The sequence below is a fragment of the Pinus tabuliformis genome, chromosome 2_2 (genome assembly GCF_031772625.1).
Source record: "Pinus tabuliformis cultivar Carrire ecotype Pingquan chromosome 2_2, CPIR1, whole genome shotgun sequence".
NCBI classification, from domain to species: domain Eukaryota; kingdom Viridiplantae; phylum Streptophyta; class Pinopsida; order Pinales; family Pinaceae; genus Pinus; species Pinus tabuliformis.
This window is the reverse complement of record NC_142300.1, coordinates 1,145,307,810-1,145,325,739: the sequence shown is the minus strand read 5'-3', so window position 1 is coordinate 1,145,325,739 and position 17,930 is coordinate 1,145,307,810. Positions and strand designations below refer to the sequence as shown.

General features: G+C 38.1%; 1 protein-coding gene across 1 annotated transcript in view; it reads right to left on the bottom strand.

Moving 5' to 3' along the window:
• Window positions 1-12,866, bottom strand: part of LOC149197450 (enoyl-CoA delta isomerase 1, peroxisomal-like) — a 46,004-nt gene extending 33,138 nt beyond the window's left edge. The window contains exons 1-2 of the mRNA XM_089408695.1: window positions 12,012-12,866; window positions 11,557-11,648 (exon numbers count right to left, since the gene is read on the bottom strand). Coding sequence (XP_089264821.1) covers window positions 11,557-11,648; window positions 12,012-12,866 — 947 coding nt within the window. The remainder of the gene's footprint in view (window positions 1-11,556; window positions 11,649-12,011) is intronic.
• Between the last annotated feature and the right edge of the window lie 5,064 nt (window positions 12,867-17,930).

Here is a 17,930-nt window from a genome sequence, read left to right as displayed (position 1 = left end):
AGTTAGAGTGCCAAACTAACTGCTACATATTTTAATGCCCCACCTACCTTGCGTGCCATCTATCGATTGCATATATGCATGTATCACTTTTATAATATTAATGTTACTTGTGTAAGGTTTATACATGTGTCACCTTTAAAATAATATTAATGCCACTCACCCATGTAATTATGAATTTGATTATGTTTGTAATGTTCACACACATAGTCACACTTATGAATTTGAACATGATCATATTCACACTATTGCAAAGAACCCATGAAAAACACATCATTTATTTTAATATAACGGGACCATAAAGAATTTGCAGTAACCACATGTGTGTAATGTAATCGAAACAATTATCATCATAATTACATATAAACAAAATGATTGGGGTCAATACAACCCTCCCCCTAAAAGGGAACACCGTCCTTAGTGTTCTATGACCATATACACTAAAGAAAAACAAGCTAAGCTAGAAATACTACTCATGGAGATTTATATACGCGAATCTACATAATATTTACAAGATTATTCATATTTGCTTTATCTAGCAAAAAGGAATGGATATGTTTCCTGCATCTAATTAGTCATTTCCCATGTGGCCTCCTCAGGTCCAAAGTGTTTCCACTGCACTTTGACCTGCTCTATTCCTCGATTCCAGAGCTTGATTCTCCTTTGCTCTAGGATGCACAATGGTTCAGGTTGGAACTCTCCCTCTGGTTCCACATATAGAACAGACAAATAAATGATGTGATTGAGATCTCGCACATAGCTCTTAAGCAAGGATACATGGAAAACATCATGAGTTTTTACTAAATGTTTTAGGGCCAATCTATAAGCCACTGGTCCATTTCTTTCCAGTATTTCAAAAGTTCCACAAAATCGCGGTGCTAGCTTGGCACATGACTAAATCCCCAGGGAACTTTTCTTGGGTTTAATGCACAAATATATATGTTCCCCAACTTGTAACTCTTTATGCACTATATGTTGATTTACATAACTCTTTTGTCATTCTTGTTGGAAATCCTGTGAGGGGGGTGAATCAATATTTCCTAAATTTTTCACAATTGGTTAGCTTATTCCATTAAAAATTTAGAGCATTGAACTAAAAATATGGAACATCACATTAATGAATATTACAAAAAAAATTGCCTCAATCAATTGTTTTTTTATGTACGATGTACATACAAATTTACCAGATAACTCTGAAAGGAAGTGCAAGACTCCCCAAGGGTTTTACCATCAATATGGAAGGAAGCAAAAGCTCCCTGAACGATTTGGGCTCTTGTACCAGGGATAATGGCCCAACTATAATGAATTTGTAGCCTCTGCTACTTCACTTCACTACCATTGTCATCCATTGTTTCCACTACTACTATCCACTGTTGTTGCTGCTACATTTGCTGCCACTATTGATCACTATCATTGTTGCTGCTAACAATCATGTTATCACTATTGTCATCATCAAGGTCATTATTGTACATTATGCACCCCAATTATCACTTCCATATATATCACTCACTTCTACTCATTGCCATAAGAGTATTACCATCTAAAATATATATCATTGTCACACAAGAGTATTGTTGTTGATCAAGTTCATTGTCACTATAAAGAGGATCAACAAGTTCTATGCCAAATACTATCACAAAGGAAAATCAAGTAATGTTGTTATATCATTTACCGTGCATAAGCCATTGTCACATAATTACTACCAATGTGTATATGCACAAATGATATCACTAAAACAAAGTTAGAAGATCACATAAATTCTTGCCAACCGAAGCATTACTTGTCAAGAGAACTTTTCTAATCAATACTAAGGTTAATGTCTTCTCAAATATCATTTACTGACATCAATCACATGTATCATGTCACATCATAGGTGACACATTATTGTCAAGGGGGGATCATTACTTCCTGGCATGTTCAAGGATACATTTTTATGTATAGCTCAGGAACATTGCCACATATCAAAAGGTTATTACCATCAAGGTTTACTTCAATAAACAAGGTCAATACAATCTCTTTACCATAATTTCACATATATCAATTGAGATCACTATCATATATGCATATGCATCAAGTCAAAGGTCACCATCATATGTGGTCACTCCCACTACTATATCATCTTCAAAAGTGTATTGTCACTATCCTTCATTGCATCTATAACAATACAATATTCACATACATCTTGCCACAAGAATATTCCATGAATTATTGTCATATGGGGGTTTTTAAATTTAAACTTAAAAATGGTTCCTTGAAATCCATACTATTGTTGTAAAAGATAGTAGGACACCTATCAGTGTGATTTCTAGACTAATAAAAATCTCAATAGAAAATTTTCCACTGCACCAAATATATATTGTGAAAACCTACTGTGTTATAAACATAAAACTCATCCTCACTACTATATTTTCTCACTCTCAACTACAAGCGGTAATATACTAATAAACTGGCAGTGAAAAGGAATTGTAATGCAAATCAGTGTGCAGCAAGGTTACAATATACTGCCAATAATAAAAATGCTACCTTTGAAACAATATCAACCACTATTAGATTATTTTTTCCATTTCCAATATTTTGTCATGAAACCTCTTCAGAATTGTAGTATTACATGCAGCAAGCAACAATCATAATTTTTTTATTAGTCTTAATCTCCCGGTAGGATCATTTTATCAACATAAATATATTTCTGTCATAAAATCCATGCTCCAATTATTTGCTTCACGATTTTGATTACATATATTATTGCAGTGCACATGGAGATGTGCTACTAATCTATGAACTCAACAATTCAGAGAGAAACTTGAAAATTTTGGCATTATCGCCTATTAAGTTGAGCCTTTGTTATAACACAATGACCTGCTCTACATCTGTTCAAGAAATCTGTTGGGTCCCTATAATACTAGTAATTACCCCATTACTATTGTAGTTGCATCCCTTATTAATATTGTTGTGCCCCTATTATCCCCATATTGTTATTACTATGCCCCATAGAATCCCTCTATTGTTATTTTTGTGACTTTATATTATTATTGTTAGGTCATCTGGGTTATATTGTGACTCCTTAGACTCCTATATATAGAAAGGAGGTTTTGTCATTTGAATCATCCAAGAATTGTTCATTTATGTAATCTAAAGGAGGTTTCCCCCTCGAAGCGGTTGAATTCTAAGGCGTTGATCTATCTTTTCTTGAGCTGGTTTCATAACATTTGGTATCAGATCTTTGGATTCTAGGGTTTCGCTGCTCCAAACAAGTCATCGTCGAATTTTCACTATAACTTTTTTTCTGCGATGTTTCAGAAGTTGAAAAAAAAACCCATTTGAGAAGAAATCACACTGAACCTCAGGTCTGAATTTCAGAGATTTTCGCGCTATATTTGCGGAGATATGATCTGAGGAAGTTGGTCTTTTTGCAGACTCTTGAATTACATTCCAAACAGGTGACCTGGGAAAAATCGTCATAACTTTCTCTCTGGGGATCGGATTGAAATTTCGTAAGAAGGTAAAGAAAGAGGACGGACTGTAATTTCTTGTATGCATTTTTTAGATCCAAAGGTTGAAACAGTGACTTGTGGCACGTCGTACAAGTTCGCTCTACTGAACTAGTCTATAATCAAGTCACTGTGGGAGATTTCGCATAACTCTTCCTTGGAGAATCCAATTTGGGTCAGACTTGTGGCATTGGAAAGAGGACACAGAGGGCTACTGAAGATCAGAAATTCAGAACTAGATGATCGGAAAGTAGAGAGATACATCAGAGGCAATATCGAGCTCCTACAAAGTGAAAAAAGGTGTGTAGATTTTCTTAAATTTTTGCTTAAGCTTGGTTTGAAAATTTAATTTGAAGGAATTCAAAGGGCATAGTAGAGAATTATTATCAGTAACTGATGCCATGAGGAAAGAAAATGCAAACACCTAGTAAGGAACCTGAAAACTCTAGCATGACTCATGAAGAAGAGGAAGAAATGCTACATGATATATCAAAATTACAAGAACAAGTGCAACAAATGTCATTGTCACAAAAGCTAACAGAAGCTAAGATAAATGGCATGGAAGCTAAGATGAATGGCATGGAAGCTAAGATGGACAACTTGAAGATAGATTTGAACACAAATTTGAAGACAGGCATGGCAGATTTGAAGACAGATTTGACAAATTTTCTACAAGAAATACTTACCAATGGTGAAAAGGTAGTAAAGGAAACTCATGATGCGAACAAAAGAAATGTTAATCATGATTTCTTAGACTCTAATGTGGGATCGAAAACCCACCATATTCCAAAAATCGATATGAGGAAGTTTTATGGCAAGGATCCGACAACATGGATATTACAAATGGAGCAATTTTTCGATCTCAATAATGTGCAAAACACACAAAAGGTACGTATTGCAACTTTATATTTGGAACCAAATCAGTTTGTATGGTATCAATGGCTTTGCTCTCGTAAACACATTATCACTTGGGCAATTTTTACGGAAGAATTGATAGCACATTATGAGGATACAAAAAGCAACACTTTTTTTAGCCAATTGATAAGTCTCAAACAAAAGGGTTCAATAATGGAGCACATTGAGGAGTTCCAAAAATTGAACATAAGGGTAAAAGATATTCCAGAGGAGCATAGGATTGATGTGTTCATAGGGACTTTAAAGGATAATATCCAACATGATGTTCGCCTTTGGGAACCTGATTCATTAGAGAAGGCATTCAAGTTAGCAAGAAAAATGGAAAGCAAAATTATGGCAACCAGGAAGCATACCACTCACAACTATACAGATGGAAGTATGGTTGCTCCTAGTCTTCCACAACCTATAAGGTTGACACCGCAACAATTGGAAGAAAATAGAGCAAAAGGGGTTTGTTACAGTTGTGATAGAAAATACACTAAAGGTCATAAGTGTGCTGAGGAGAAATTATTCTACATAGATTATGAAGAGGAAGAAGAAAAGGAGCAAGAAAGGTCAAAAGAAGAGGATATACTTCAGGAATAAAACCTAGATAAAGAAGAAATGAATCTGACCATATCTTGTAATGCATTGGCGGGAATTACCACTCCTCAAACCATCAAGATAGAAGGACAAATCAAGAAGAAAAAGGTAATAGTGTTGATTGATTCAGGAAGTACCCACAATTTTATTCATTGTAAGGTAGCAAAAGAATTGAATTGCTTGTTATACCCAGCACCAGAGTGTCAAATGATGGTTGCAAATGGAGGAACAATAAATTGCTCTGGAAAGTGCCATAATATCAAGCTATCGATGGGAGAATATGTATTGACTAGCCCAATGCTTTCCATTCCAATGGGAGGTGCTAATGTTGTACTAGGAGTACAATGGCTACAATCCTTGGGTACAATACCTTTCAATTTTCAATAACTTTTCATGAAATTTTCCGTGGAAGGAAAGGAAGTTGAATTAAGGGGTATTGCAGGGAAACCAGGAAAGATAATTAGCTCTAATGGTATGACAAAGCTTCTAAAAAAGGAACAAAGGGGTGTAATTGCACAATTATGTTCGCTAGATGTTTCCACATTGCAATCATCTATTTCTCCAGATCTCCAAAAAGTCTTGGACAATCATTCCAAGGTATTTGAGACTCCCAAAGGTCTCCCACCTATTCGTGATCATGATCATGCTATTCATTTGATTCCAGGAAGTGTTCCTCCAAACATCAGGCCGTACAGATATCCCTATGCCCAAAAGAGTGAAATTGAACGTATGGTTGCAAAAATGCTAGAGGCTGGTATAATTCAACCGAGTCAAAGTTCTTTCTCTGCTCCAGTAGTATTGGTGCACAAGAAGGATGGATCATGGCGCATGTGTCCGGATTATAGGGAGCTCAACAAGCTCACTATTAAAGATAAGTTTCCCATTCTTGTCATTGATGAATTACTGGATGAATTGCATGGATCAATTTACTTCACCAAGTTGGATCTTCGTTCAGGATATCATCAAATCAGAATGAAGACTGAAGACATTCCGAAAATAGCATTTAGAACTCATGAGGGTCATTATGAATTTTTGGTCATGCCTTTTGGCCTTACTAATGCACCTTCAACATTTCAAGGTTTGATGAATTCCATTTTCAAACCATTCCTTAGAAAATTTGTGTTAGTATTTTTTGATGATATACTAATCTACAGCAAGTCTTGGAAGGATCATGTTGAACATGTTGACAGGGTGCTACAACTATTGGAGGAGAAACAATTATATGCAAAAAGATCCAAATGTTTCTTTGGAGTACAAGAGGTGGAATATCTGGGTCATATTGTATCTCATGAAGGAGTTAAGGTAGACCCTAGAAAAATTAAAGCCATTAAGGAATGGAAAATCCCCACATCCATAAAGCATCTGCGAGGATTTCTCGGGTTGACAGGGTATTATCGCAAGTTTGTTAAGAATTATGGGAGAATAGCAGCACCTCTAACAACATTATTGAAGAAAGATGCATTTTCATGGACTCCATAAGCAACAAAGGCCTTCGAACATCTTAAAGAGGCAATGTGCCAAGCACCGGTCTTAGCTACACCGGACTTCACAAAAACCTTTATTGTGGAATGTGATGCTTCAGGAAATGGAATTGGTGTTGTTTTAATGCAAGATGAAAGACCCATTGCTTTTGAAAGTCGTCCAATCAAGGGAAAGTTTTTACACAAAGCTATTTATGAGAAGGAAATGTTGGCAATACTCCATGCACTTAAGAAATGGCGACCCTACCTAATGGGAAGACACTTCAAGGTAAAAACGGATCATGATAGCCTTAAATACTTTTTAGAACAAAGATTATCCTCTGAAGAGCAACAAAAGTGGGTCACAAAGATGTTGGGTTATGACTTTGAAATCATCTACAAAAAAGGGAAGCAAAATGTGGTGGCAGATGCACTCTCAAGAAAGGATGAGGATGTGGAAGCATTGTTGTGCGCCATTTCTATTATCCAAACAGATTGGATAAACGAAGCAAGGGAGGAATGGAAGAATGACGAAGAAGTATGGGCACTTATTCGAAAGTTACAACAAGATTCCAGTACGTCTGATACATTTAGCTGGTAAAATGATTCTTTATGGTACAAAGATCGCTTATACCTATGTAAGAATTCCCAACTAAAACAAAATATTCTTATGGAATTGCACACTTCTCCCTTAGGAGGGCACTCAGGATTTTTAAAAACTTACCACAGGGTTAAGAAGGAATTTTTTTGGGATGGCCTTAAATCGGATATTCAAAAATTTGTGGCGGAATGTTTGGTTTGCCAACAAAATAAAGTTGAAACAATTAAGACACTGGGTCTATTACAACCTTTATCCATTCCAAGCCAATGTTGGGAGGAGGTTTCAATGGATTTTATCACAGGTTTACCCAAGTCTGAGGGAAAGAGTGTCATCATGGTGGTAGTTGACAGACTTACCAAGTATGCACACTTTTGTGCATTATCACATCCATTTAAAGCTAGTACAGTTTCTACTGCATTTATGGAAACAATTCAAAAGCTACATGGAAACCCAAAGATTATTGTAAGTGACATAGATCCCATTTTCACTGGAAATTTTTGGACATAATTATTTTCTTGTCTTGGTACTCAGTTAGCTCATAGCTCATCTTGTCATCCTCAATCTGATGGGCAAATTGAGATAGTAAACAAATGTTTGGAAGGATATCTTCGTTGCTTTGTATCTGATAAACAGACACAATGGGTCAAATGGTTGCCTCTGGCTGAATGGTGGTATAACACTTCCTTCCATACAGCAACAAAAATGACCCCATTTATGGCACTTTATGGATATCAGCCACCATCCATCACATCATATTTAAGAGAAAATCTAAGGTTCAAGCAGTGGAACATCACATCGAACATCAACAACAAGTCCTCCAACTCTTAAAGGATAACCTCGTGTTGGCACAGAATAGAATTAAACAATAGGCGGATCAACATCGCAGCGAAAGAAGTTTTGATGTAGGTGATTGGGTATTCCTACGGCTACAACCATATAAGCAAATTTCCCTCAAGCAAGCTAAGAAGGATAATAAATTATCACCAAAGTATTATGGTCCGTACAAGGTGTTTCAAAAGATTGGTACTATGGCATACAAATTGGAGCTTCCTGCAGTTTCTCGATTGCACCCAGTTTTCCATGTTTCATGTTTAAATAAGGTTATAGGCGACAAGCTCCCAGTTCAAACAATATTGCCAGAACTTGACGAGGAAGGAAAAAATATATTCGAACCGGAAGCAGTCACAGAAACAAGAACTCGACAGCTACGAAATCGATCAATTTCAGAGTATCTTATCAAGTGGAAGAACTTATCCGCTGAAGATTCCACATGGGAGGATGAGAATTTTATACAGAAGCATCCAGAACTACTCAAGTGTTGAGGACAACACTTTTTTTGAAGGAGAGGGGCATGTTGGGTCCCTATAATACTAGTAATTACCCCATTACTATTGTAGTTTCATCCCTTATTAATATCATTGTGCCCCTATTATCCCCATATTGTTATTACTGTGCCCCATAGAATCCCTCTATTGTTATTTTTGTGGCTTTATATTATTATTGTTAGGTCGGCTGGGTTATATTGTGACTCCTTAGACTCCTATATATAGAAAGGAGGTTTTGTCATTTGAATCATCCAAGAATTGTTCATTTATGTAATGTAAAGGAGGTTGCCCCCTCGAAGAGGCTGAATTCTAAGGCGTTGATCTATCTTTTCTATCTTTTCTTGAGCTGGTTTCATAACAAAATCGAATGTATATGTGTCAAACTATGTTGTCACAAGAGGGTTAGGACCATGGATCAATGTGCCCAAGAACCAGATCGGCGACCAGAACACTCATATGGATGCCACCTAATCTCGACGGAGCTCGGGTCCGTGCAAGCTTGATGTGATCAAACACATTTTTGAATAGGTTTGCCAATAATCTCATAATATAATGATAAACTCAGTTTCCTATGTTAATTAATCTCACCAATTGAATTTGGTCCATTACACATTCAAGGTTCAACCCTTGTATTAATGCTCTACTCTCATTTTATTAAGCAGTGACTTTTCAAACTCAATTATTTTCTGAAAATGATTGTTCGACCCCTATGATTAAAGGAATTCAGTCCTTTCCAAATAGGGAATGCAACCTAATATTTACAGCACAAATAGGTCCTTACATTATAGGCTCAAATTCTCCAAAAAAAGGTTCTACTATTTTCCTATGTTAATTAATCTCACCAATTGAATTTGGTCCATTACACATTCAAGGTTCAACCCTTGTATTAATGCTCTACTCTCATTTTATTAAGCAGTGACTTTTCAAACTCAATTATTTTCTGAAAATGATTGTTCGACCCCTATGATTAAAGGAATTCAGTCCTTTCCAAATAGGGAATGCAACCTAATATTTACAGCACAAATAGGTCCTTACATTATAGGCTCAAATTCTCCAAAAAAAGGTTCTACTATTTGCCACGAATAATGATTCTTTATGAAACAAGAAGACAATTCACTCTCCCTTGGAAATGCGATACCATTCAGCCTTCTTCCTTGATGATTCAATCTGCAAAGAATTAGACTCGTCCTCTTAAGCTTTGTCTCATATTTTTGAAGGAAATATGTTTCTTGAGCAATAGGAATTCCACTTGCAAAATAAACAAAGAGAAACCCTTGTAAAAAAAAATGAATTCCAAAGAAAAGATGGCCAAAAACCCTTGCAAACTAACTTCACATCATTCCTCCATACCACAGGGGTAAAACCACGAGTTTTTTATCATAGATGAAAAACATTAATTTATTTTTTCTTGATGAAAGATCATATAAGATATTATATAGTTTTGGTGAGTGACTTATGAGGGTGTTTTCGCTACTACAACACCCTCCAAAATTTTGCTATATTCAAATTTTGGAGACTACTTTCTAACATGTGAAGTGTCATTTTTGGTCAAGTGTCATTACATGTTTTTACACATGTTTCAAGTCTCCATGTTCCTTTCTAAGTGTCGTCACATCATCAAGAGTAACAACCATGCACTATAGAGTTATAATACACTTTCTCGTAATAAAATGGCACTTTTGGTCACAATTGCACATATTTTGTCTATTATACTCAGAGAATGTTTGTAAATTGGTGTTTTTATGTATACTTCCTAGTTTTGGGTTGTGTGTAAGTTTTATTTATAAGTTGATATGTGTCGCACTTAATTTTTCTCCTAGTTGTGTTTTCAAGGTTTCACCTTTCTAGACTTAAATAATATTCTAAATTTTCAATCCTTCCCTCTAGGCTAGGAGAGCACGTTGTGCACTCTCAAGGTTTAGTGGAGACCCCCTTGTCAGTTGTGACTACGCCCTATGCCAAAAAATCCTTCCTTCGACACACAGTACACTCTTAGTCATCAAGACCCTTCCTTGTTGTTTGTTCTTATGCCTTGTGCCAGAGAAGCCTCCAATTGTTAGGTCCCTATACTACTACCCTTTATTGTTATTAGAAAAACCTCCTTATTATATTGTTGTTCCCATGTAGTCCCCATATTGTTATTATTGTGCCCCATAAAAGCCCACTATTGTTTTTTTTTTTCTCGGTAAAAACTAATTCTATTAAGAGGAAGTATGGTACAATATGAATTTACAACCAAGAGAGGCAAGAAAACGGGCAGCCGGAAAGGATAGACTATCCACCTCGGCCCCTAAGAGAAAACAAGAAGAGAGCAATACTGAGCAAGAAGTAACAAGAAGAACATAGTAACAAGAACAGAACAAAGGATTCTACCCAACGTGGGTAGAATCAACTATTCGGCATTTTTTCCCTTTCTTTTTACCAACTTTGACCCAATCAAGATGACTCTGCTGTGCTGGTATGATATGCAAGCTGAGGTGGGTTGACTGAGGGGTTTCCTTGTCTGAATCCAAGGGAGAGGACTCATGAGTTCTTTTCTGTGAGTTTGATGGAACAACAGAATCCTCAGGACTAGTCGAGGACGGATCCTGTGCCATATTTGCTTCCATATCTTCCACATCCCCTTCCTCTTCATCTGAGCTGGAATCAAAATCATCCATGGGAGGAGGATCATGAGGTTTCCAGCTTTTGGATTTCGGCTTAGGATTGGCTTTCTTCTTTTGGGCGGGCATCGTGGGACAAGAGCTCTGAAGGTGCCCTGTGTGATGGCAATTTCGGCAGCAGAAGGCTGTGTTCTCGTAATCCAGGGACTGAGTCCAATGGAAGTCTCCAATTTTGAGATTAATCTGATCAGGTAGACCTTTGCTCATGTATATTTCTCCACAGATTCTGGCGAAGGTGAATATGCCATTTTCCCCTCTAGAGGTGTCTGTGGCTAGAAAGCGGCCTAGAGAATCGTCGTTTCCTTGGAATACAACAAAGTGCCATAGATGCGCCGAGAGATTAGGAAGTCTGACCCAGATGGGGAGCTTGGTGATGATGGCTAAAGAGGGATCGAAATCTGGGAACCAAGAGGTGAGGAATAAACCTGCTGAGCCCCAAAACCATGGGCCTCCAGCTAATGCTTTTTGGTGGTCTTCACTGAGAACAAATACTACAATGAAGAATCCCTTTGAGCAGAGAAGAACCTTGCAGTTGTTGGTCCAGTTAGAGTGAATCCATTGGTAGAGATCAGCTGTGTGTGGCCATAGCCCATTGAACCTGCAAATGATGGCATGCTCTGCATACAATTGGAATTGCTCATCCAGCGAAGGATGCATTATTTCAATGGAGGGGGTTTCCTCCAGTTTGTCCACCAAAAAAGGTTTGGGAGCCTGAGTTGGTGGAGCTGTTTTCTTGGGCCTCTGAGCATGGACAACATCTTTGTATGAAAAAGCCTCAGCAGAAGATGATTGTCCAACAGCTCCCCCTCTCAAACGCAGGGTAAAAATGATGGAGGCATTTCTATTAATGCTGTAAAAAGAAGGGTATAAAGATCCTCAAGTTGTTTACCTTCGTGGAGGAGTCGTTGAGATGCACAAGGGATCCCCAGCCTAAATTCCAAGATTTTCTTGAGTTCCTGCACAAGATCTGAAGAGCATACCCATTGTAGCAGAGTTTTGCCAGAAAGGAGCACGATCTGGATCTGAAACGAGGCAGAGTGATCAGACATTTTCTTTTCTTTGCAGATCTTCTCCACAGAAAAGGGTGTTTTCGCAATTCCTGATACAGGGGAGGAATGACGCAGATACATGAGAAGTCCATTTCCTTCCTCCTCATAATTAGCATCCCCCAGGCTCAGAAGGCCTTCCTTGTCTCCATTAGCAACAGTAACCCTCTCCCTGAGTTCACTGTAAATCTCCTTCTTCCAACTCCTTCCTTCCGATTTCTGAGCTTTTTTAATGGTGGCCTCCAATGTCTGAGGCGAGTCCGCGCAAACAGAATCCATGATGCCGCCTTCTAGAGCCATCTGAGCATTACACTTGCGGGCACCCAACACCACATCCTTTAGGGGACCGGGCACGAGCTTGCTTCGAATGACAGACATGAAACCCTTGGTAAACTTCAAATCGATGTCGAGCTCACGCGTGAAGAGCACAGATCGGTGATCTTTTATGAACCTGTAGTCTTGCGCCAGGGCCAGCATGAAACCTCCGGCTGCAGCGTGCCCACAGGATGCAGCGATGGTGGGCAACCTGAGCCTCACCACGGAGGCAAGCAGGGTTTCAAACCTGATCCGGAGTGTGCTCGAGGGGATATCTGGATTCTGAGAGATCCATTGAAGGTCGAGGCCGTTTGAAAAGAATCTACCCTGGTTTGTGGTCACGAGGGTCCCTGCGTCTTGGGAATCCTGGACCTCTTGTAGCGCAGCCGAAATAGCGTCCATGGAGGAGGGTTTCTCTGGATTTAGCCTCACCGTCTCAGATTGGGATCTCGTTTGAATCCAAATGAAGCCCATTATTGTTATTATTGTGCCCTTAGATTATTATTGTTATGTCGGCTCTGATTATATTATGACCCCTTAAACTCCTATATATAGAAAGGAGATATTGTCATTTGTATCATCTAAGAATTATTCATTTGTGTAATGTAAAGGAGGTTGTCCCCGCGAAGAGGCTTATTTCTAAGGCGTTCATCTATCTTTTTGTGAGCTGATTTCATAACATTTGGTATCAGAGCTTTGGATTCTAGGGTTTCGCTACTCCAAAGAGGTCATTGTGGAATTTTCGCTATATCTTTTTTTCTGAAAAGTTTCAGAAGAGGCTTATTTCTAAGGCATTCATCTATCTTTTCTATCTTTTTGTGAGCTGGTTTCATAACACCAATATCACTGTTGAGTGCACTGCACACTCTCAGTGGGAAGTGTTGTTTGTGACTTGTTGTTTTTCCCTGCACTCTCCTTGTGGCCTTGGCCTTCCCTTCCAAGTGCACAAATCATCCTCAATGATTATTCCTACACCTTGTTCCTTGAAGTTGCACCCTGCACCCATCAAACCTCCTCCTCCTCCATTTGAGTGCACAACGCATCATTAATGATCAATGAATCCCCTTGTTATGTGGAATCTACGATTGTGGACAGAAATATATTCCTTATGCCTAGTGGGCTAACCTAGAATAATAGAAAGACAAATGCACTAATGTTTTCCTTAAAGTAAATGGGTAATGGGATGAAGGCTACCTGGAATTTGTCTTATTATTCGCTCCTTCCTTGGCTTGAATGCTCCAATCCTAGCTTCGATTGCTATTATTAGAACCTGCACAGTCAGATAACAAAAGCCAACAATCCATGAAATCTATGTAGAATCATCTAATCACTTTATTAAATAGATCAACACAGTATTGAAATATATGAAACCATAACATCATATATAGGAAAACAAAGAACTCTTTGAATTCATAGAAATGGAGTGAGTTACAATATAAAAAAATAGGTGTTGATCTTGTAAAAGAGATCCTCCAACTTGACTTGTCCTTTCCTTCTCACAAAGTGCACCTATAATCACCCTAATGCATGGAAACATATCTCTCACATCAACAACATAAGGGTATAATCACCCTCCAAAATCCAACCCCTTGTCTATGGATGGCTATAAATATATAGGTGAAGGAGGTAGTTCATTAATTCTTATCCTTTTACTAATTAGGGCTTGAGATCCACTCTTGGTGGGAGGATAAGCTTAAGGGATAAGGGATGAAAACTCCAAGGTAGGATAGGATAGGATTTGAGACTTTTATCTGAGGTAAATGGTTACAACAGATCCTAGAAGCTTCTGGAAGAAGAGGCTACGAGATTCGATCTCTTTTTCCCGAATTTCTAGAACCAACGCAGGTGCATAGTGGAGAAACCTACAGGTGATCAACAAAGTCCACAGTGGAGCAACCTGGTAGTCAACATTGTTCACTAGGAAGCCAGAGAGCGTTGGTCCTTGAAATGACTGAAATAAAGTGTTTTAAGGCAGAAACTCGAGGATTAGAATGAGTCATGCTTAGGGCTTTGTGCAAGGATGATGAAAATGAGGTCAAAGGATTTTGATTGATCCAGTTGAAGGCTTATTGACTAGACATGACAAAATGGCCTATAACATATTTCCCCCTAAAGCACAAATTCAGAAATTATAGTTAATGACTTAAGTGCTTTTCCTTGTGATAAGTTAGGATCAAGAACAACTAGCGAGATCATCATTTGTTACAATGCATTTACGTCATGATATCTTTGCTAAGGGAGGAATACCCGTACTCAACACATAAGCTAACATTACATGTAAAATATTCAAAAGACATATCCACGGATGATTGATGGTGGACCTAAGACTAGATGAATGCATGTATGATCATAACCATCATAGCTTGTGATCCTGTAGTACTCCTAAAATTGCAGCCTAGATGGATGAAACTAGATTTGGGGTCTTCTATCTCATTCACATGACCAACCAATGTACGAGTCTAACTACGTGAATCAATGAGCTGGAGTCAAACATGGTAGACACCATCTAATTACCGACCGATGTTGTAAGTCATTAACAAATGTGCGAGAAACCACTGATGATGTAAATGGCCCTCAAGGTACTCTAGTACAATCTGTATGGTGTGAATAAATGAGTTGATGTCGAACACCACACAACATCTTTCATTTGAAGGCCAATGATGTAAACCTGTCGCTGAGAATGACGAAACTTGTCATTGATGTATGCAAGCACCAAGGTACCAAGGGGTGTTTCTAAGTCAACTTTCTGGACAATCAGCTGATGTCAACAAGAAGCAACTCGTCGCAGGAGCGCTTTGATGTATCACCCATAAATGACACGAAACATGTATCATGATTTGAGACAGAATGATGGAATGGTGCTGATACAAAATTGGATTAGGAAAGGTAAACATGCAATGAAGGCTTAAGAGTATTGCAGCAGATATTAACTGAATTACTTCTCTTGAACACAACGACGACACTGAATTGGAGTTGGCAGCATTGACCCAAAACAAAAAGCGAAGGCTTTGAAAAGGTATGGTAAACCAAAAGACAAGCATGTATCCCAACCTAACAACCATGGAGATGAAGTGGAAGAGTTTCATGTTCAAGAGCGACTCACTACCATTAGTAAAATGGAGAACCCTGTTTTCCCAATTTCCCAACCATACTTGTAAGTACCTCTTTATTTTTTAACAAGTTTAAGGAGGATAACATATGCTTGATCTGTAAGTTCATCCTTCAGATGAATCCTTTTGAGAATATTTAATGAACCCAAAGAAGGAGTGGTTCAGACCTGTCATGAATGATGAGACCATCATTGTTTGATGTTTTAACAAGTCCAACGAAGTAAAAATCGACATCTTTTTCATGTTTAGAGAGTTTGAAGAAGAGGTGGAAAAGAAAACTCGAGATGTTCCTTTTCTTAGATAGTCCCTTAGGTTTGAAAAGGCATAAAATAATACTCAAGATAACCTCTTAGCCATGTTTGACTAAGGTATTCCTTTTTTGTAGTTAGTTTATCCCAGTCCGGAAAAGGGTTAAACTTATACTCAGTATATGTATTTTCATTTACTTTAACGAGTTCGAAAAGGCAAGTGCTCGATAATCTTTTCATATTTTGGGAATCTAAAAAGAGATGAAAGAGGAATCCAGAGGTTTCCTTTTTCATGAGTTTACAAAGCCTGAAAAAGTGATAAAAGTGTACTCCTTGGTCAAAATAATATTACATGGCAGAATCCATCAAACTATTTTCGACCTACTCAGAACATCACAAAAAGGATTAAAGATACTTGATTCATTGTAAAAATAGGTTGTTATTGGGTCAAAATATTAAATGTGAATAAAATAATGGAAGAAACAACCATAAAAATCCAAAATGACTATTCATATTTACCATTTCACATTTACCTTCAATAGTGAGAGTTATGAGTAGTTTTTGCCCTCGATCTTCTGCAGCTAATTGCACTCAATCCGGTGGATCATTTCAAGTGTTGTCACTTCCAGGTAGGAGCTAAAACCTTTCTCTTTCAATTCATGATCCCATTTTATGATTTCATGCAACTATTAGGTATTTTTTATTGTTCTGAGGTTCAAAAAATTCACCCTAGCAACAATGCAGGCCCAGGGAATCAAAATTTGTGTTGCACCTAAGTCAAGATACATTACAGGCAGGGGTGCAATGCAATGTCTCCTTCCTTGGGGGTGCGTTGGGTGCAAGTCCCAAATTTTCTTGCCAGATTCCCTTCAAATTTTATGAGTATTGTTGCATTGAAAGGATCCTAATGAGTCTCCCTTTGATGTTTCAGGTCTTCATTAGCATAAAATGGATTTTATTTAGAGAGAAATAGAAAATTAAGAACGAGATTTAAATGCATCCAATGATCCTGCTACCATCTAGGCACTAAAGGATTGTGGATTGTTGAAATTATTTTGGCCTATTGGTATGAGGCAACAGATGGAGCTACTAGAATATCTTGTTCATGCATGGGATGTGCAAGCACAGGCATTCCAATTCGGGGAAAATCTTCTCGAGATGAGAGTAGAGGACATATATTTTATGACCGGTTTATCTAGGAGAGGTGCCCCCATCTCTCTCCTAGGTGGAAGAAGGGGTGGAGAAATAGCAAACGACTATCACCACGTACTGTAGACCTTGATCCAAACCAACTAGAGATTGAAAGATCAACATAAAATATGTAACCAGTTTTTCCTTAAGAACAACCTTGTTCACATTTGCCATATTAGTAGGTAGCTCACCACTTCATGTGGCCAACATATCATACATGAAGTACGGTGTGGAGTGCTTAGAGTCAACAATATTTAACTGGAGTGAGGGGCTATTAGTCAATACGAAAGAACAACTCACTAAAGAAAGAGAGACAAAGTTGAAAAACTTTTTATGCAGATCCATCTTAGTCTCTTTTTCCATAGAACAAATTCCATTACTTCAGCCTTAGTAGATTACGCTTGAGCCCATCGATTCAAGGGTACCACAGATGAGGAGGTGGATAGATCATATGTCCCAACATGCAGGTCCATCAGCGATTAGATTCACACCAACCTTATTTAGGCAGTTGCGTAGATAACTCATTATGGTAAATGATTATCCATACATATGGATAGATTTTCGCAATGACCCTGAGCTCATGCTTCCTGAGGGTGAGAAATGGGATGTTATAGGTAGGATATTTCGACCATTTGAATTTTCGAAAGGTTTACAATCTTTATTGTGTTTTTTATGTTTCCGAGAATTAAATATTGATTTGTCATGAAAATATTGGGCCTGTTCGACTGATAGGTGCTTCATATCTCCATTGTGCGGGAGAACAACCACAAGGATCAGTAGAACCAACACAGGTTGTTGTAGTAGGACGGGATCTAAATGCAGTCGAGATCCCAACTGAGGTGGAGCGCCACATGAAGAGGTTGAATCACGGGATAAATGAGACTGCGATCGACCAGGTTCCATTGCGACTTCAACAACACACCATCGAAGTGCCTAGCCATATTGGTCCACTACTGCCTAAGATAGCTTACGCAGTGGCTTGTTATCAT